We start from the raw sequence: 22520 nt of genomic DNA on the forward strand, positions 1-22520 counted from the left end.
CCACAAGGGAGGGGGGGACATAGGAGAAAGAAAAGAAGCGGCAGATCAACTGGTCTAAAAAGGAGGTCTATTTAAAGGCTAGAGTATACAGATGAGTTTTAAGGTGAGACTTAAATGCTTCTACTGAGGTAGCATCTCGAACTGTTACCGGGAGGGCATTCCAGAGTACTGGAGCCCGAACGGAAAACGCTCTATAGCCCGCAGACTTTTTTTGGGCTCTAGGAATCACTAATAAGCCGGAGTCTTTTGAACAAAGACATGAACAAAGACATATAAGCGGCAAAACAATAAACGATTAATAATAATAATAATAATAAATGACAGATTAAGCTCTAAAGGTGCTGCTTAGTACAAACATATTTCCTTTTTCTCGCGGAGAGATTGCCTTCCTTATTTGAACTTTTCTGCATTTACAAACTCTGTTCGAAAGCCAAAAGTTGGAAAAACCTCTTCTCCGTTTTGTTGCCACTTCCACAGTACAGTAAAAAAAAAATAGTCTTCTATACTTCAAGGAAATGGGATCAGGACTATTGATGTCAACGGGAGTGAGAGAGGAGGATGCAGAAGAGGGACTTTTATCACACATCAGAAGATGCAAAGTAATTAGACTCCTCTAATTGGAGCCTTGGAGGTGGGGGGGGGGGGGGGGGGGGGGGGGAGTAGAGGCAAGCACATTCAGTCATTTAGCGGGAAATCTGGTTTACTGTACATGGCTGCTGAGTGGAAGTCTCTGCTGACACAAATTAACAAACTGTTGGCTTAAACTGTTTGCTGCCAAACAACCCGTTTAAGTAAACAGTAAACAAACAGCAGTTGTACATTAAAAGTACACAATCCCGCCAACAAGAGCACTTTAGGTGTAATAAAACACATGACGTGCTATATAAAGTGTGACTCGCTCGATGGACGATTGTCATTTTGGTCCAGCTGGGACGTTTATGTGTGCAAGCACTCCATTTATGAGTGAAAAACTTGGCTTCAAGTTCCACATGTCTCAGCTTCGAGTCACGTTCACCTCACCTCACCTCCGCCTGCATCCAATGTCTCACTCCTCCTTCGTGCCGGCTTCTACAAGCAGTGGTTCATCCTCAGTATACTCAGCTTCAAAAAGATAAGGTAGTGAATCCTCATTTGTCCAAAAAAATAGTCGTTTTGACCGTTTGTTACCAAGTCTGGCGTGATTAGAAAACGCACTTGTGTTCGTGTCCGGGAGTAGGACTCAAGTAGCAAAAGATATGAGCGAAATTAGCTACAAAAAAGCCTGCTCAGTGGCCCTGAGATCGGTAGGTCTTGAGTTCAAACCCCGGGCCGAGTCATATCAAAGACTATAAAAATGGGACCCCTGCTTGGCACTCAGCATCAAGGGTTAGAATTAGGGGTTAAATCACCAAAAATGATTCCCGGGCGTGGCAACCACTGCTGCTCACTGCTCCCCTCACTTCCCAGAGGGTGGAACAAGGTGATGGGTCAAATGCAGAGAATAATTTCGTCACATCTAGTGTGTGTGTGTGTGTGTGTGAGACAATCATTGCTACTTTAATTAATTAATTACTAATTACGTGCTAACAGTACTATGCCAACATGGTAACAATAGCATGCTTACAGTTAGCGTTAGTGATATACCTAAACTTACGACACTGAGGTGTATAGCTGCTAAATTAGCTAGACAAAAATCTAGCATTCTCATGTTAGCGTGCTAAAATGCTAGCTGTCAAGTACCTCATTATATTACACTGAGGTGGGCGCCTGAAAAATGGGTTTAAAATGCTAGCCTGCTAACGTTAGCATGCATCCACTACCAAAATGTGACTGAGGTGTACAGTATGCCTACAAAATGGCTAAAATAAAAAGCTAGCATACTAATGTTAGCAAGCTAACAGGTATCACTCGTCAAGTAACAAAATATATGATGCTTGGGTGTAGAAAAAAGCTAGCATGCTAATATTACAATGCTACATTTTGGACGCCCCCTAACCATAAGAGTGGACGAGTGCAGGTTAAATTTAGGTAGCTAATATGCAGAGAAGGCTTCCTCTTACCGTACTCACATTCAGTACGTTATGGACTCACCCTCACTGTGACGAAGAGGCAACAATACTATAAACGTGTACAAAATAAAATTTGTCCGAACAGGAAGTGAGTGTGGGTTATATTTAGGTAGCTAATATGCAGAGAAGGCTTCCTCTTACCGCACTCAAACTTAGTACGTTATGGACTCACCCTCACTGTGACGAAAACGCAACAATACCATAAACTTGTACAAAATAAAATTTGTTCGAATAGGAAGTGAGTGCGGGTTATATTTAGGTAGCTAATATGCAGAGAAGGCTTCCTCTTACCGCACTCACATTCAGTACGTTATGGACTCACCCTCACTGTGATTAAGAGGCAACAATACCATAAACTTGTACAAAATAAAATTTGTCCGAACAGGAAGTGAGTGCGGGTTATATTTAGGTAGCTATTATGCAGAGAAGGCTTCCTCTTACCGTACTCACATTCAGTACGTTATGGACTCACCCTCACTGTGACGAAGACCCAACAATACCATAAATGTGTGTACAAAATAAAATTTGTCCAAACAGGAAGTGAGTGCGGGTTATATTTAAGTAGCTAAAATGCAGAGAAGGCTTCCTCTTACCGCACTCACATTTAGTGCGTTATGGACTCACCCTCACTGTGACGAAGACGCAACAATACTATAAACTTGTACAAAATAAAATTTGTCCGAACAGGAAGTGAGTGTGGGTTATATTTAGGTAGCTAAAATGCAGAGAAGGCTTCCTCTTACCGTACTCACATTCAGTGCGTTATGGACTCACCCTCACTGTGACGAAAACCCAACAATACCATAAACTTGTACAAAATAAAATTTGTCCGAACAGGAAGTGAGTGTGGGTTATATTTAGGTAGCTAATATGCAGAAAAGGCTTCCACTTACCGCACTCACATTCAGTACGTTATGGACTCACCCTCACTGTGACGAAGACGCAACAATACCATAAACTTGTACAAAATAAAATTTGTCCGAACAGGAAGTGAGTTCGGGTTATATTTAGGTAGCTAATATGCAGAGAAGGCTTCCGCTTACCGCACTCACATTCAGTGCGTTATGGACTCACCCTCACTGTGACGAAGACGCAACAATACCATAAACTTTTACAAAATAAAATTTGTCCGAACAGGAAGTGAGTGCGGGTTATATTTAGGTAGCTAATATGCAGAGAAGGCTTCCTCTTACTCCACCCACATTCAGTGCGTTATGGACTCACCCTCACTGTGACGAAGACGCAACAATACCATAAACTTGTACGAAATAAAATTTGTCCGAAAAGGAAGTAAGTGTGGGTTATATTTAGGTAGCTAATATGCAAAGAAGGCTTCCTCTTACCGTACTCACATTCAGTGCGTTATGGACTCACCCTCACTGTGACGAAGACGCAACAATACCATAAACTTGTACAAAATAAAATTTGTCCGAACAGGAAGTGAGTGCAGGTTATATTTAGGTAGCTAATATGCAAATAAGGCTTCCTCTTACCGTACTCACATTCAGTGCGTTATGGACTCACCCTCACTGTGACGAAAACCCAACAATACCATAAACTTGTACAAAATAAAATTTGTCCGAACAGGAAGTGAGTGTGGGTTATATTTAGGTAGCTAATATGCAGAAAAGGCTTCCACTTACCGCACTCACATTCAGTGCGTTATGGACTCACCCTCACTGTGACGAAGAGGCAACAATACCATAAACTTGTACAAAATAAAATTTGTCCGAACAGGAAGTGAGTTCGGGTTATATTTAGGTAGCTAATATGCAAAGAAGGCTTCTTTTTACTGTACTCACATTCAGTGCGTTATGGACTCACCCTCACTGTGACGAAGACGCAACAATACCATAAACTTGTACAAAATAAAATTTGTCCGAACAGGAAGTGAGTGCGGGTTATATTTAGGTAGCTAATATGCAGAGAAAGCTTCCTCTTACCGTACTCACATTCAGTGTGTTATGGACTCACCCTCACTGTGACGAAGACAAAAAAATATCATAAACGTGTTTACAAAATAAAATTTGTCCGAACAGGAAGTGAGTGCGGGTTATATTTAGGTAGCTAATAAGCAGAGAAGGCTTCCTCTTACCAAACTCACATTCAGTACGTTATGGACTCACCCTCACTGTGACGAAGACGCAACAATACCATAAACTTGTACAAAATAAAATTTGTCCGAACAGGAAGTGAGTGCGGGTTATATTTAGGTAGCTAATATGCAAAGAAGGCTTCCTCTTACCGTACTCACATTCAGTGTGTTATGGACTCACCCTCACTGTGACGAAAACGCAACAATACTATAAACGTGTACAAAATAAAATTTGTCCGAACAGGAAGTGAGTGCAGGTTATATTTAGGTAACTAAAATGCAGAGAAGGCTTCCTCTTACCGTACTCACATTCAGTTTGTTATGGACTCACCCTCACTGTGACGAAGAGGCAACAATACCATAAACTTGTACAAAATAAATTTGTCCGAACAGGAAGTGAGTGCGGGTTGTATTTAGGTAGCTAATATGCAGAAAAGGCTTCCTCTTACCGCACTCACATTCAGTGCGTTATGGACTCACCCTCACTGTGACGAAGAGGCAACAATACCATAAACGTGTGTACAAGATACAATTTGTCCAAAAAGGGTTATATTTAGGTAGCTAATATGCAGAGAAGGCTTCCTCTTACCGTACTCACATTCAGTGCGTTATGGACTCACCCTCACTGTGACGAAGACGCAACAATACCATAAACTTTTACAAAATCATCAATCAGTATCATGTTAGACCCGCCCGACATCCATTGCTTTCCTCCTCTCTAAGGTTCTCATAGTCATTATTGTCACAGACGTCCCACTGGATCATTATTGTCACCGATGTCCCACTGGGTGTGAGTTTTCCTTGCCCTTATGTGGGCCTACCGAGGATGTCGTGGTGGTTTGTGCAGCCCTTTGAGACACTAGTGATTTAGGGCTATATAAATAAACATTGATTGATTGATTGATTGAAAATAAAATTTGTCCAAACAGGAAGTGAGTGTGGGTTATATTTAGGTAGCTAAAATGCAAAGAAGGCTTCCTCTTACCGTACTCACATTCAGTGTGTTATGGACTCACCCTCACTGTAACGAAGAGGCAACAATACCATAATTGTGTTTACAAAATAAAATTTGTCCGAACAGGAAGTGAGTGCGGGTTATATTTAAGTAGCTATTATGCGGAGAAGGCTTCCTCTTACCGTACTCACATTCAGTGCGTTATGGACTCACCCTCACTGTGACGAAAACGCAACAATACCATAAACGTGTACACAAAATAAAATTTGTCCGAACAGGAAGTGAGTGCGGGTTGTATTTAGGTAGCTAATATGCAGAAAAGGCTTCCTCTTACCGCACTCACATTCAGTGCGTTATGGACTCACCCTCACTGTGACGAAGACGCAACAATACCATAAACTTGTACGAAATAAAATTTGTCCGAAAAGGAAGTAAGTGTGGGTTATATTTAAGTAACTAAAAAGCAGAGAAGGCTTCCTCTTACCGCACTCATATTCAGTGCGTTATGGACTCACCCTCACTGTGACGAAGACACAAAAACATCATAAACGTGTTTACAAAATAAAATTTGTCCGAACAGGAAGTGAGTGCGGGTTATATTTAGGTAGCTAAAATGCAGAGAAGGCTTCCTCTTACCAAACTCATATTGAGTGCGTTATGGACTCACCCTCACTGTGACGAAAACGGAACAATACCATAAACTTGTACAAAATAAAATTTGTCCGAACAGGAAGTGAGTGCAGGTTATATTTAGGTAGCTAATATGCAGAGAAGGCTTCCTCTTACCGTACTCACATTCAGTGCGTTATGGACTCACCCTCACTGTGACGAAGACACAAAAACATCATAAACGTGTTTACAAAATAAAATTTGTCCGAACAGGAAGTGAGTGTGGGTTATATTTAGGTAGCTAATATGCAGAGAAGGCTTCCTCTTACCGTACTCACATTCAGTGTGTTATGGACTCACCCTCACTGTGACGAAGACGCAACAATACCATAAACTTGTACAAAATAAAATTTGTCCGAACAGGAAGTGAGTGCGGGTTATATTTAGGTAGCTAATATGCAAAGAAGGCTTCCTCTTACCGTACTCACATTCAGTGTGTTATGGACTCACCCTCACTGTGACGAAAACGCAACAATACTATAAACGTGTACAAAATAAAATTTGTCCGAACAGGAAGTGAGTGCAGGTTATATTTAGGTAACTAAAATGCAGAGAAGGCTTCCTCTTACCGTACTCACATTCAGTTTGTTATGGACTCACCCTCACTGTGACGAAGAGGCAACAATACCATAAACTTGTACAAAATAAATTTGTCCGAACAGGAAGTGAGTGCGGGTTGTATTTAGGTAGCTAATATGCAGAAAAGGCTTCCTCTTACCGCACTCACATTCAGTGCGTTATGGACTCACCCTCACTGTGACGAAGAGGCAACAATACCATAAACGTGTGTACAAGATACAATTTGTCCAAAAAGGGTTATATTTAGGTAGCTAATATGCAGAGAAGGCTTCCTCTTACCGTACTCACATTCAGTGCGTTATGGACTCACCCTCACTGTGACGAAGACGCAACAATACCATAAACTTTTACAAAATCATCAATCAGTATCATGTTAGACCCGCCCGACATCCATTGCTTTCCTCCTCTCTAAGGTTCTCATAGTCATTATTGTCACAGACGTCCCACTGGATCATTATTGTCACCGATGTCCCACTGGGTGTGAGTTTTCCTTGCCCTTATGTGGGCCTACCGAGGATGTCGTGGTGGTTTGTGCAGCCCTTTGAGACACTAGTGATTTAGGGCTATATAAATAAACATTGATTGATTGATTGATTGAAAATAAAATTTGTCCGAACAGGAAGTGAGTGTGGGTTATATTTAGGTAGCTAAAATGCAAAGAAGGCTTCCTCTTACCGTACTCACATTCAGTGTGTTATGGACTCACCCTCACTGTAACGAAGAGGCAACAATACCATAATTGTGTTTACAAAATAAAATTTGTCCGAACAGGAAGTGAGTGCGGGTTATATTTAAGTAGCTATTATGCGGAGAAGGCTTCCTCTTACCGTACTCACATTCAGTGCGTTATGGACTCACCCTCACTGTGACGAAAACGCAACAATACCATAAACGTGTACACAAAATAAAATTTGTCCGAACAGGAAGTGAGTGCGGGTTGTATTTAGGTAGCTAATATGCAGAAAAGGCTTCCTCTTACCGCACTCACATTCAGTGCGTTATGGACTCACCCTCACTGTGACGAAGACGCAACAATACCATAAACTTGTACGAAATAAAATTTGTCCGAAAAGGAAGTAAGTGTGGGTTATATTTAAGTAACTAAAAAGCAGAGAAGGCTTCCTCTTACCGCACTCATATTCAGTGCGTTATGGACTCACCCTCACTGTGACGAAGACACAAAAACATCATAAACGTGTTTACAAAATAAAATTTGTCCGAACAGGAAGTGAGTGCGGGTTATATTTAGGTAGCTAAAATGCAGAGAAGGCTTCCTCTTACCAAACTCATATTGAGTGCGTTATGGACTCACCCTCACTGTGACGAAAACGGAACAATACCATAAACTTGTACAAAATAAAATTTGTCCGAACAGGAAGTGAGTGCAGGTTATATTTAGGTAGCTAATATGCAGAGAAGGCTTCCTCTTACCGTACTCACATTCAGTGCGTTATGGACTCACCCTCACTGTGACGAAGACACAAAAACATCATAAACGTGTTTACAAAATAAAATTTGTCCGAACAGGAAGTGAGTGTGGGTTATATTTAGGTAGCTAATATGCAGAGAAGGCTTCCTCTTACCGTACTCACATTCAGTGTGTTATGGACTCACCCTCACTGTGACGAAGACGCAACAATACCATAAACTTGTACAAAATAAAATTTGTTCGAACAGGAAGTGAGTGTGGGTTATATTTAGGTAGCTAAAATGCAGAGAAGGCTTCCTCTTACCGTACTCACATTCAGTGCGTTATGGACTCACCCTCACTGTGACGAAGAGGCAACAATACCATAAACGTGTACAAAATACAATTTGTCCGAACAGGAAGTGAGTTCGGGTTATATTTAGGTAGCTAATATGCAGAGAAGGCTTCCTCTTACCGTACTCACATTCAGTACGTTATGGACTCACCCTCACTGTGACGAAGACGCAACAATACCATAAACCTTTACAAAATAAAATTTGTCCGAACAGGAAGCGAGTGCGGGTTATATTTAGGTAGCTAATATGCAAAGAAGGCTTCCTCTTACCGCACTCACATTCAGTGCGTTATGGACTCACCCTCACTGTGACTAAGAGGCAACAATACCATAAACGTGAGCACAAAATAAAATTTGTCCGAACAGGAAGTCAGTCCGGGTTATATTTAGGTAGCTAATATGCAGAGAAGGCTTCCTCTTACCGTACTCACATTCAGTGCGTTATGGACTCACCCTCACTGTGACGAAGACGCAACAATACCATAAACGTGTTTACAAAATAAAATTTGTTCGAACAGGAAGTGAGTGTGGGTTATATTTAGGTAGCTAATATGCAGAGAAGGCTTCCGCTTACCGCACTCATATTCAGTAGGTTATGGACTCACCCTCACTGTGACTAAGAGGTAACAATACCATAAACTTGTACAAAATAAAATTTGTCCGAACAGGAAGTGAGTGCGGGTTATATTTAAGTAGCTAATATGCAGAGAAGGCTTCCTCTTACCGTACTCACATTCAGTACGTTATGGACTCACCCTCATTGTGACGAAGACGCAAAAATATCATAAACGTGTTTACAAAATAAAATTTGTCCGAACAGGAAGTGAGTGTGGGTTGTATTTAGGTAGCTAATATGCAGAGAAGGCTTCCTCTTACCGTACTCACATTCAGTACGTTATGGACTCACCCTCACTGTGACGAAAACGCAACAATACCATAAACTTGTACAAAATAAAATTTGTTCGAATAGGAAGTGAGTGCGGGTTATATTTAAGTAGCTAATATGCAAAGAAGGCTTCCGCTTACCGTACTCACATTCAGTGCGTTATGGACTCACCCTCACTGTGACGAAAACGCAACAATACCATAAACGTGTACAAAATAAAATTTGTCCGAACAGGAAGTGAGTGTGGGTTATATTTAGGTAGCTAATATGCAGAGAAGGCTTCCTCTTACCGTACTCACATTCAGTGTGTTATGGACTCACCCTCACTGTGACGAAGACGCAACAATACCATAAACGTGTGTACAAAATAAAATTTGTCCGAACAGGAAGTGAGTGTGGGTTATATTTAAGTAACTAAAATGCAGAGAAGGCTTCCTCTTACCGCACTCAAACTTAGTACGTTATGGACTCACCCTCACTGTGACGAAGAGGCAACAATACTATAAACTTGTACAAAATAAAATTTGTCCGAACAGGAAGTGAGTGTGGGTTATATTTAGGTAGCTAATATGCAAAGAAGGCTTCTTTTTACTGTACTCACATTCAGTGTGTTATGGACTCACCCTCACTGTGACGAAGACACAACAATACCATAAACTTGCACAAAATAAAATTTGTGCGAACAGGAAGTGAGTGCGGGTTATATTTAAGTAGCTAATATGCAGAGAAGGCTTCCTCTTACTCCACCCACATTCAGTGCGTTATGGACTCACCCTCACTGTGACGAAGAGGCAACAATACCATAAACGTGTTTACAAAATAAAATTTGTCCGAACAGGAAGTGAGTGCGGGTTATATTTAGGTAGCTAATATGCAGAGAAGGCTTCCTCTTACCGTACTCACATTCAGTGCGTTATGGACTCACCCTCACTGTGACGAAGACACAACAATACCATAAACTTTTACAAAATAAAATTTGTCCGAACAGGAAGTGAGTTCGGGTTATATTTAGGTAGCTAATATGCAGAGAAGGCTTCCTCTTACCGCACTCAAACTTAGTACGTTATGGACTCACCCTCACTGTGACTAAGACGCAACAATACCATAAACGTGTGTACAAGATACAATTTGTCCAAAAAGGGTTATATTTAGGTAGCTAATATGCAGAGAAGGCTTCCTCTTACCGCACTCTTTCTTGGGCTCGTCCGACCGGTCCTTGCAGTCCTTGACCGAGTCGCACACTCTGGAACTGTCGATACACTCGCCATTCTTGCACTGGAACTTCAGTGGCCCCTCACATCTGGTGGCTGCAACAAACAGTCAAAACATGACTCTGGATCAAAAAATTAATAAATAAATAAATAAAAATGTTCAACTTGTGGGCCGAATTTTGGATCCTGGGTTTCCGTTTCCGTAGTTTGGGGACCCCTGCTCTAGAACGTCAAACATTCATAAGAAAATATTAGGGCTAATCGATTTCTACTCATTATTCCTCAGATTCAACTACATCGATCTGCGCTCGGCTAGTTTGCCTTCCGGAAGATACAGCAGGGAAGGGATTCATATGGTCTCTCGTGAGAGGAAGAGGGGGGGGGGTTATGATGATGGCCATTAATAATGTAAACGTACCAAAGATTGTCACACACACACACGAGGTGTGGCGAAATTATTCTCTGCATTTGATGTATCACCCTTGATAAATCACCCCCTTGGATGCGAGGGGAGCAGTGAGCAGCACCGATGGCCGCGCCCAGGAATAATTTTTGGTGATTCAACCCCCAATTCCAACCCTTGATGTCTCCCATTTTTATAGTCTTTGGTATGACTCGGCCGGGGTTTGAACTCACAACCTACCGATCTCAGGGCGGGGACTCTAACCACCAGGCCACTGTGGTCAAAGTTGGAATTGCCACAAAACACATTTTACGATATCCGACACTCTGCTGCCACCTGGCGGCTAAATTGGACAGCGCAACCCCCGCTAATTTGTCACGTTTCACGTGTCAGGTAAGCGGTGACAAATGGGGCCATATGAACCCCCTGCCTGCCGTAGGTATCGATCAGACGTCGTTTAAAACAAAACTGATCGATTTTATCGATTCTAGTGAAAGGATTTAAGAACGGCAGATTTTGTACGAACTTTAGCAGTTTTCAATGAGAAGGGCGTTAAAAGTGACCAAAGTCTGTCTGTGGTGTCACCGCCGTAAAAAAACGGAAATGGCGGATACCTACGGTGGCTGAGAAAAGGTCACAAGAAATGAGAGTAGTGGCAGATCAAACCATTGCTCATTTAATTAGAGATGTTGGTAGCTCTTAATCCACAAATTCAAGAGCGACAAGGCAAATATCGCAGAGAGCAACTTTCAGCTACAGCACTATTGCAAAAGCCACAAGAAATCCACGCAACACAACTTTAAGCCACAAAGAACACAACGGACGTGACAGCGGGGCAAATCACCAACTTCCTCAACATAGTATATTAATGTTTTTGAAAAAGATGTACGTGGACCCGGACTTAAAAACTTATTCCGGTGCTGCTATTTAGTGGTAAATTGTACGGAATATGTACTTGTGGAGAGGCGGAGCTTGCGAAGGAGCAGTGGGTAGGGCATGCTGGAGCCCGGCCCAAGATGGCGGCGAGGAGGCGGAGAATGCGGCCGGGAGCGACGCCGCAGTCATGTGCAGGTGTGTGGATCGCGCACCGGTTCTCAATTACCATCTCTCCTCACGCTGCATAGAAGGGGAGAAGGAGGGGGAGAGTCCGCAGCAGTGGCTGGAGAGCAGAAGCAACGGGAAGCAAGACACGAGAGACGGCCGACTAAAACGCGGACCGGAGAGCGAGCAGCGGGAGCGGCGACGGCGCAAAAGACATCCTTTATTGCAAAACAAACGAGAGTCAAACCTGCTGATCGGGAACGTCCTTCCTGGGTGGTCCATTGAACCCGCACGACGGCATAAGTCGTTTACAGTACTGTACTGTGCAATCTACTAATCAATTAATCAATCAATGATACTTAGGTGGCGACCTGTCCTGGGTGTACCACGCCTACCGCCCGAATGCAGCTGAGATAGGCTCAAAGAACTTCCTGCGAGCCCAAAAGGGACAAGCGGTAGAAAACGGATGACTGATAAAGTCACTTGACTTACTTCTCCTACTTCCTTCTTCACAAAGTTGTTATGATTTCACGTTATTTTGATGTGGCGTTTGCATTTGTTGTGACTTTTCCACGCTACTGTAGACGTTCATTAAAATGAGAGTAGTGGCAGATCAAACCACCGTGGGGTCTGTGGGGCCCGTTTTCATTTTTTATTAAAAGAAAAATGATACAGTTAATTAATCTTTCAAACCGAGACTATCGACTTTGGAATACATATTTAATGACCACCCACCATACACCCCCCCCCCCCCCCCCCACACACACACACACATTTCTATTACATATAAGAGGTCCGGGTCCACACGCAACCACACACCCACCCAGACATACATTAGGCCTAGACATGAGGAGGACAGAGTGTAGGTACACAGAACATCAGAGGGTCAAATGTGCGAGAAAATGAGAGCAGACAGTGTTGGCAAACAATGTTGAAACCTTATGTGGGAACCGTAGGTGCATAAACACAAAAGAAGAATCCCTGTGGGACGCAGAAACTGATGTTTATTGGGATAAGGTAAACATTTGTTCAGTATTTTAACATAAAAGTGTTTAATTGTGAGGCCACAAAATGCAATGGGTCCATCAGACCCACAAACGCTGGCTAAGTAACAATTTGAACGTTACACAAGGGTTAATCATAATAAAAAAGGCGTGGACAGCACCTTTTAGATCTTATTTCCAAAATTGCGTACACAACTGAATTGGGGTCTTATGGCCACATATGTGGCCCCTTTACTGCCATCTGGTGGTGTAAGAAGAGTATAACATACAATGGAATTTGGAAAAAAAAAAGTGTAAAAATAGAAATTAGCATGTCACTAAACTATGAAGTACACGTTTGTGTACTTATGGACTAAGTATATCATATCAAAAGATGATTTTCAGTTTTTATTCTAATTAGGGTCTAATAAGCCCAAAAAGCAAAGAGAAATAAAAAAAAGCCTGTAAACAAACAGCTTGGGCCTTAAGAGGTTAATATTGTGTTATTTTATTTTGGAAAAACAACAGCAAACTTAATAGGTACATCCAAAGTTAAAGGTCCTGCGATGAGGTGGCGACTTGTCCCGGGTGTACCCCGCCCACCGCCCGAATGCAGCCTAGATAGGCTCCCACCGCGACCCCAAAAGAGGGACAAGCGGTAGAAAATGGACGGATGGATGACTGATAAAGTCACTTGACTTACTTCTCCAACTTCCTTCTTTACAAAGTTGTTATGATTTCACGTTATTGTGTTGTGGCGTTTGCGTTTCTTGTGACTTTTCTCTGCTACTGTAGACGTTCATTAAAATGAGAGTAGTGGCAGATCAAACCATTGCTCATTTGATCTGAAGAGATGTTGATAGCAGTTTATTTTTCATATTAATAAAGGCTTAGTGGCCACATGCGTGGACAGCACCTTTTAGGTCTTATTTCAAAAATTGTGTACACTACTGAATTGGGGTCCTATGGCCACATATGTGGACACTTATACTGCCATCTGTTGGTGTCAGAAGAGTATAACAAACAATGGAATTTTGGAAAAAAAAAAAAAAAGGGGTAACAATAAAAATTGGCACGTCACTAAACCATGAAGTACACATTTGTGTACTTATGGACTAAGTATATCATATCAAAAGATGATTTTTAGGTTTTATTCTAATTAGGGTCCAATAAGACCAAATAGCTAGATAGAATAAAAAAAACATGTAAACAAACAGTTTGGGCCTTAAGAGGTTAATATTGTGTCATTTTATTTTGGAAAAAAACAGCAAACTAACAGGTACATCTAAAGTTAAAGGCTGGAGCCGATTTCAGCTGCATTCGGGGCGGAAGGCGGGGTACACCCTGGACAAGTCGCCACCTCATCGCAGGGCCAACACAGATAGACAGACAACATTCATACACAAGGGCCAATTTAGTGTTGCCAATCAACCTATACCCAGGTGCATGTCTTTGGAGGTGGGAGGAAGCCGGAGTACCCGGAGGGGACTGACGGAGATAGATATCTACATATATCCATATTTAAGAATATATCTATATTTATAGTGAAGAAGACAGCGCGTCCGTAGGGTTTTCAGATCAACTAGGCGATGCAAATTGAATGTGTTGTTTTTTAGGTCGGTCTCTCCAAAGCTTTGGAATAAATTGCAAAATACCTATTCTGTTCTGGGTTATCATTTAAAACCAGGGGTTTGCCAACACCGGAAATGACAAAGACCAAGAACCCACCGTTGAGGCAGCCCGATTCGTCGCTGTGGTCGGGACAGTCGTCCGCCTTGTTGCACTGCTTGGTGCCGTGGATGCAAGAACCGTCGCCACACTGGAACTCGTCAGGGCGGCACGTCAGCACAGCTGTGTGACACAAAAAAAACAAAAAAACAAGGGAATGTTTTTTTTAATCCTTTCTAGAAGAACAGTAGAAAGACTAGCGTATTTTACGGACCATAGGGCGCACCGGATAGCTGAAGTTCCTCGGGTGAATAATGTAAAGTCACCACACCGGTATGTTTTAGCGCTTTCATGTCGAGTTTGCTGACAGATATAAGTAAGAACTTAACACTACTTTATATTAGAAATGGCAACAGTGGAGGATGAATGTCCCGTAACAAGAAGATAAGAGGAAAAGAACAAGTTTATCGACTACGGTGTCAACACGGACTACAAAGGCGGAAGGGCGCAATTTTTGGCCGAACTGTATTTTCCGGACCATAGGGTGCACCGGATTATAAGGCGCACCGTCGATGAATGGTCTATTTTCGATCTTTTTTCATATATAAGGCGCACCGGATTATAGGGCGCATTAAAGGAGTCATATTATTATTATTATTTTCTAAATGTAAAATACTTTCTTGTGGTCTACATAACATGTAATGGTGTTTTTTTGGTCAAAATGTTGCAGATCATTTTCAAGCCGCTTTCTGACAGTCGCTTCTGGATGCTCCATTTTTGTGGGCGGGTCTTATTTACGTCTTCTCTCCTGTCATTTTTGTTGTAGCGGTGTAGCGTGCAAGGACGAGAGTGGAAGAAGTGTCAATAAGATGGCGCTAACTGTTTTAATGACATTCAGACTTTACTTCAATCAACAATGGATCCGGAAACAACAAAGCCGGAAATGTGTCCCGTGAAAAAAACGTCTGACCGGAACTCTCGAATAACTAAAGTTCCTCGGGTGAATAATGTAAAGTCACCACACCGGTATGTTTTAGCGCTTTTATGTCGAGTCTACTGACAGATATAAGTAAGAACTTTACACTACTTTATATTAGAAATGGCAACAGTGGAGGATGAACGTCACGTAACAAGAAGATAAAAGGAAAAGAAGAAGCTTATCGACTACGGTGTCAACACGGACTACAAAGGCGGATGGGCGCAATTTTTGGCCAAACTGGAATGCCAGTTAGAAAATACTGTATTTTCCTGACCATAGGGCGCACCGGATTATAAGGCGCACTGTCGATGAATGGTCTATGTTCGATCTTTTTTCATATATAAGGCGCACCGGATTATAGGGCGCATTAAAGGAGTCAAATTATTAATATTATTTTCTAAATGTAAAAGACTTCTTTGTGGTCTACATAACATGTAATTCTGGTTCTTTGGTCAAAATGTTGCAGGCCGCTTTCTGACAGTCGCTTCAGGATGCTCCATTTTTGTGGACGGTTTTATTAACGTCTTCTCTCCCATCATCTTTGTTGCAGCGGTGTAGCGTGCAAGGACGGGAGTGGAAAAAGTGTCAAAAAGATGGAGCTAACTGTTTTAATGACATTCAGACTTTACTTCAATCAACAACGGATCCGGAAACAACAAAGCCGGAAATGTGTCCCGTGAAAAAAACGTCTGACCGGAACTCTCGAATAACTAAAGTTCCTCGGGTGAATAACATAAAGTCACCACATCGGTATGTTTTAGCGCTTTCATGTCGAGTTTACTGACAGATATAAGTAAGAACTTTACACTACTTTATATTAGAAATGGCAACAGTGGAGGATGAATGTCCCGTAATAAGAAGATAAAAGGAAAATAAGAAGCTTATCGACTACGGTGTCAACACGGACTACAAAGGCAGATGGGCGCAATTTTTGGCCAAACTGGAATGCCAGTTAGAAAATACTGTATTTTCCGGACTATAGGGCGCACCGGATTATAAGGCGCACTGCCGATGAAGGGTCCATTTTCGATCTTTTTGCATTTATAAGGCGCATTAAAGGAGTCATCATATTAATATTATTTTCTAAATGTAAAATACTTCTTTGTGGTCTACATAACATGTAATTCTGGTTCTTTGGTCAAAATGTCGCAGATCATTATCAGGCTGCTTTCTGACAGTCGCTTCTGGATGCTCCATTTTTGTGGGCGGGTCTTATTTACGTCTTCTCCCCCGTCATCTTTGTTGTAGCGGTGTAGCGTGCAAGGACGAGAGTGGAAGAAGCGTCAATAAGATGGCGCTAACTGTTTTAATGACATTCAGACTTTACTTCAATCAATAACAGATCTGGAAACAACAAAGCCGGAAATGTGTCCCGTGAAAAAAACGTCTGACCGGAACTCTCGAATAACTAAAGTTCCTCGGTTGAATAACGTAAAGTCACCACACCGGTATGTTTTAGCGCTTTCATGTCGACTTTACTGACAGATATAAGTAAGAACTTTACACTACTTTATATTAGAAATGGCGACTGGAAGATGAATGTCCCGTAAAATGAAGATAAGAGGAAAAGAAGAAGCTTATCGACTACGGCGTCAATACGGACTACAAAGGCGGAAGGGCGCAATTTTTGGCCGAACAGTATTTTCCGGACCATAGGGCGCACCGGATTATAAGGTGCACTGCCGATGAATGGTCTATGTTCGATCTTTTTTCATATATAAGGCGCGCCGGATTATAGGGCGCATTAAAGGAGTCATATTATTATTATTATTTTCTAAATGTAAAATACTTCTTCGTGGTCTACATAACATGTAATTCTGGTTCTTTGGTCAAAATGTCGCAGATCATTATCAAGCCGCTTTCTGACAGTCGCTTCAGGATGCTCCATTTTTGTGGGCGGTCTTATTTACGTCTTCTCCCCCGTTATCTTTGTTGCAGCGGTGTAGCGTGCAAGGACGAGTGTGGAAGGAGTGTCAGAAAGATGGCGCTAACTGTTTTAATGACATTCAGACTTTACTTCAATCAACAATGGATCCGGAAACAACAAAGCCGGAAATGTGTCCCGTGAAAAAAACGTCTGACCGGAACTCTCGAATAACTAAAGTTCCTCGGGTGAATAACAAAGTCACCACACCGGTATGTTTTAGCGCTTTCATGTCGAGTTTACTGACAGATATAAATAAGAACTTTACACTACTTTATATTAGAAATGGCAACAGTGGAGGATGAATGTCCCGCAACAAGAAGATAAAAGGAAAAGAAGAAGCTTATCGACTACGGCGTCAACACGGACTACAAAGGCGGAAGGGCGCAATTTTTGTCCGAACAGTATTTTCCGGACCATAGGGCGCACCGGATTATAAGGTGCACTGCCGATGAATGGTCTATTTTCGATCTTTTTTCATATATAAGGCGCACCGGATTATAGGGCGCATTAAAGGAGTCATATTATTATTATTATTTTCTAAATGTAAAATACTTCTTCGTGGTCTACATAACATGTAATTCTGGTTCTTTGGTCAAAATGTCGCAGATCCTTATCAAGCCGCTTTCTGACAGTCGCTTCTGGATGCTCCATTTTTGTGGGCGGGTCTTATTTACGTCTTCTCCCCTGTCATTTTTGTTGTAGCGGTGTAGCGTGCAAGGACGGGAGTGGAAGAAGTGTCAAAAAGATGGCGCTAACTGTTCTAATGACATTCAGACTTTACTTCAATCAACAACAGATCCGGAAACAACAAAGCCGGAAATGTGTCCCTTGAAAATACGTCCAACCGGAACTCTCGAATAAGTAAAGTTCCTCTGGTGAATAATGTAAAGTCACCATACCGGTATGTTTTAGCGCTTTCATGTCGAGTTTACTGACAGATATAAGTAAGAACTTTACACTACTTTATATTAGAAATGGCGACAGTGGAGGATGAATGTCCCGTAACAAGAAGATGAAAGGAAAAGAAGAAGCTTATTGACTACGGCGTCAACAGGACTACAAAGGCGGATGGGGGCAATTTTTGGCCAAACTGGAATGCCAGTTAGAAAATACTGTATTTTCCGGACCATAGGGCGCACCGGATTATAAGGCTCACTGCCGATGAATGGTCCATTTTCGAGCTTTTTTCATATATAAGGCGCACCGGATTATAAGGCGCATTAACGGAGTCATATTATTATTATTATTTTCTAAATGTAAAAGACTTCTTTGTGGTCTACATAACATGTAATTCTGGTTCTTTGGTCAAAATGTCGCAGGCCGCTTTCTGACAGTCGCTTCAGGATGCTCCATTTTTGTGGGCGGGTCTTATTTACGTCTTCTCCCCTATCATTTTTGTTGTAGCGGTGTAGCGTGCAAGGACGAGAGTGGAAGAAGTGTCAAAAAGATGGCGCTAACTGTTTTAATGACATTCAGACTTTACTTCAATCAACAACGGATCCGGAAACAACAAAGCCGGAAATGTGTCCCGTGAAAAACCGTCCGACCGGAACTCTCGAATAACTAAGGTTCCTCGGGTGAATAACAAAGTCACCACACCGGTATGTTTTAGCGCTTTCATGTCGAGTTTACTGACAGATATAAGTAAGAACTTTACACTACTTTATATTAGAAATGGCAACAGTGGAGGATGAATGTCCCGTAACAAGAAGATAAAATGAAAAGAAGAAGCTTATCGACTACGGGGTCAACACGGACTACAAAGGCGGAAGGGCGCAATTTTTGGCCGAACAGTATTTTCCGGACCATAGGGCGCACCGGATTATAAGGTGCACTGCCGATGAATGGTCTATTTTCGATCTTTTTTCATATATAAGGCGCACCGGATTATAGGGCGCATTAAAGGAGTCATATTATTATTATTATTTTCTAAATGTAAAATACTTTCTTGTGGTCTACATAACATGTAATTCTGGTTCTTTGGTCAAAATGTCGCAGATCATTATCAGGCCGCTTTCTGACAGTCGCTTTAGGATGCTCCATTTTTGTGGACGGTTTTATTAACGTCTTCTCCCCCGTCATTTTTGTTGTAGCGGCGTAGCGTGCAAGGACGAGAGTGGAAGAAGTGTCAAAAAGATGGCGCTAACTGTTTTAATGACATTCGGACTTTACTTCAATCAACAACGGATCCGGAAACAACAAAGCCGGAAATGTGTCCCGTAAAAAAAACGTCTGACCGGAACTCTCGAATAACTAAAGTTCCTCGGGTGAATAACGTAAAGTCACCACACCGGTATGTTTTAGCGCTTTCATGTCGACTTTACTGACAGATATAAGTAAGAACTTTACACTACTTTATATTAGAAATGGCAACAGTGGAAGATGAATGTCCCGTAACAAGAAGATGAAAGGAAAAGAAGAAGTTTATCGACTACGGCGTCAACACGGACTACAAAGGCAGAAGGGCGCAATTTTTGGCCGAACTGTGTTTTCCGGACCATAGGGCGCACCAGATTATAAGGCGCACTGTCGATGAATGGTCTATTTTCGATCTTTTTTCATATATAAGGCGCACCGGATTATAGGGCGCATTAAAGGAGTCATATTATTATTATTATTTTCTAAATGTAAAATACTTTCTTGTGGTCTACATAACATGTAATGGTGTTTTTTTGGTCAAAATGTTGCAGATCATTTTCAAGCCGCTTTCTGACAGTCGCTTCAGGATTCTCCGTTTTTGTGGATGGTCTTATTTACATCTTCTCCCCTGTCATCTTTGTTGCAGCGGTGTAGCGTGCAAGGACGAGAGTGGAAGAAGTGTCAATAAGATGGCGCTAACTGTTTTAATGACATTCAGACTTTACTTCAATCAACAACGGATCTGGAAACAACAAAGCCGGAAATGTGTCCCTTGAAAATACGTCCAACCGGAACTCTCGAATAAGTAAAGTTCCTCTGGTGAATAATGTAAAGTCACCATACCGGTATGTTTTAGCGCTTTCAAGTCGAGTTTACTGACAGATATAAGTAAAAACTTTACACTACTTTATTTTAGAAATGGCAACAATGGAGGATGAATGTCCCGTAACAAGAAGATGAAAGGAAAAGAAGAAGCTTATCGACTACGGTGTCAACACGGACTACAAAGGCGGATGGGCGCAATTTTTGGCCAAACTGGAATGCCAGTTAGAAAATACTGTATTTTCCTGACCATAGGGCGCACCGGATTATAAGGCGCACTGTCGATGAATGGTCTTTGTTCGATCTTTTTTCATATATAAGGCGCACCGGATTATAGGGCGCATTAAAGGAGTCATATTATTAATATTATTTTCTAAATGTAAAAGACTTTCTTGTGGTCTACATAACATGTAATGCTGGTTCTTTGGTCAAAATGTCGCAGGCCGCTTTCTGACAGTCGCTTCAGGATGCTCCATTTTTGTGGGCGGGTCTTATTTACGTCTTCTCCCCTATCATTTTTGTTGTAGCGGTGTAGCGTGCAAGGACGAGAGTGGAAGAAGTGTCAAAAAGATGGCGCTAACTGTTTTAATGACATTCAGACTTTACTTCAATCAACAACGGATCCGTGGAAAACCGTCCGACCGGAAAACTCTCGAATAACTAAAGTTCCTCAGGCGAATAATGTAAACTCGCTACACCGGTATGTTTTTAGCGCTTTCATGGCGAGTATACTGACAAATATTAGCAAGAACTTTACAGTACTTTATATTAGAAATGGCAACAGTTAGAAAAAAGAAGCTTATCGACTAACAACTACAAAGGCGGACACGCGCAATTTTTCAGGACTTATGCAGATCCCAAATACAGATCAGCAGGTAGCAGAAAGTACGAAATGTTGCTTTTGCATAACATTGCGAAACAAATGGATTATTGAGCGCCGTGTGTAATGTTCTACACTTTCAATGGAACATATAAAATGCTGATGTTCTTTACTTGTAGTTTGTTCTCCCGGGATGCAAACAGACTTTTCCTTATGAAGGTGTCTGTTACTCCATTATGTATCTACTTTGTGTTGATGGAGTCGCATGGTCCTAATGCCCTCCAGCTCAGCCTCACTCTGCCTCCTGAGACAAGAACTTGGACTCGGTGTGGACTCTGCATGTGAAACCATGGCAACGCCTGACCCGTGTTACCCGATGACGAATGGAAAGTGACAAGTTGTCAAGAATGAAGGCCAGGGAGAAGAAGACCGTGCACCTGATATCTGGTACTAGAGCAGGTGTCAAGGTGCTTGACATGACATTTAAAAAACAAAAATAGAACCAGCGGGCTTATGTTAGCGGAAGTGCTTTAACAGATTTTTTTTTCTCCAAGCGAGGTTTGAAAGTTTTACAATATAAGTAAAACAATTCTTACTAGCTAAACTGTGACATTTGTGATGTCTGTAGGAGTGTTTTTGTGCATTTTTCTACGTGCTATCGTAATCTAACGTTGTTAGCATTAGCTAATATGTCTGTATGGCCTTATTTTTGTATTGTTTCAGTTTTTCCAAATTCTTCAGTAAATTCATCAAAACGTCACCGTGGATTTATTATGTCTGGTTAGCTGATTGGAGCGCTAACTTGTGCAGCTAGTGGGTCCATGACCATGACTTCTGTTTTGTTAGAGCAGCCGTTTTACTGCCCTGTTATGGACACCATTAATGTATGTAAATAAACACAGTAATTATGTGTAAATAACTCATTTAAAAACGTATATATCTGCGACTTACAAGTGTTTCCTGCTGCGTAAAGCTTTGAACCGGAAGCACAAGTGCCGTCCATAGCGTTTCTACTCGTATGTATTCTTCATTCATCGCTCCAAGCGACGTTTGGAAGTTTTAAAATATAACTAAAACTATTCTTACTCACTTACTTACTACTGTGTGATGCCTGAAGGAGTGTTTTCATGCATATTTGTACGTGCTAACGTATTGTAATCAATCTAACGTTGTTAGCAGTAGCTAATATTTTTGTATTGTTTCAGTTTTACAAATTCCTTAGTAAATTCACCAAAATTTCATGGTGGATTTACTGCGTCTGGTTAGCTGATTGGAGCGCTAACTTGTGCAGCTAGTGGGTCCATGACCATGACTTCTGTTTTGTTTGATCAGCCGTTTTACTGCCCTGTTACGGACACCATTAATGTATGTAAATAAACACAATATACACAATATTTCTGTGTAAATATCTCATTTAAAAATGTATATATCTGCGACTTACAAGTGTTTCCTGCTGCTTAAAGCTTTGAACCGGAAGCACAAGCGCCGTCCATAGCGTTTCTACTCGTATTTATTCTTCGTTCATCGCTCCA

At 41.6% G+C, this 22520-nt stretch overlaps 1 protein-coding gene across 1 annotated transcript in view; it reads right to left on the bottom strand.

The window, feature by feature from the left end:
• The window catches only part of LOC133550486 (low-density lipoprotein receptor-related protein 8-like), a 122880-nt gene that overhangs the window by 92313 nt on the left and 8047 nt on the right, over positions 1-22520 (bottom strand). Inside the window, exons 3-4 of the mRNA XM_061896466.1 lie at positions 14362-14484; positions 10180-10302 (exon numbers count right to left, since the gene is read on the bottom strand). Coding sequence (XP_061752450.1) covers positions 10180-10302; positions 14362-14484 — 246 coding nt within the window. The remainder of the gene's footprint in view (positions 1-10179; positions 10303-14361; positions 14485-22520) is intronic.

Source organism: Nerophis ophidion, linkage group LG04 (assembly GCF_033978795.1).
Source record: "Nerophis ophidion isolate RoL-2023_Sa linkage group LG04, RoL_Noph_v1.0, whole genome shotgun sequence".
NCBI classification, from domain to species: Eukaryota; Metazoa; Chordata; class Actinopteri; order Syngnathiformes; family Syngnathidae; genus Nerophis; species Nerophis ophidion.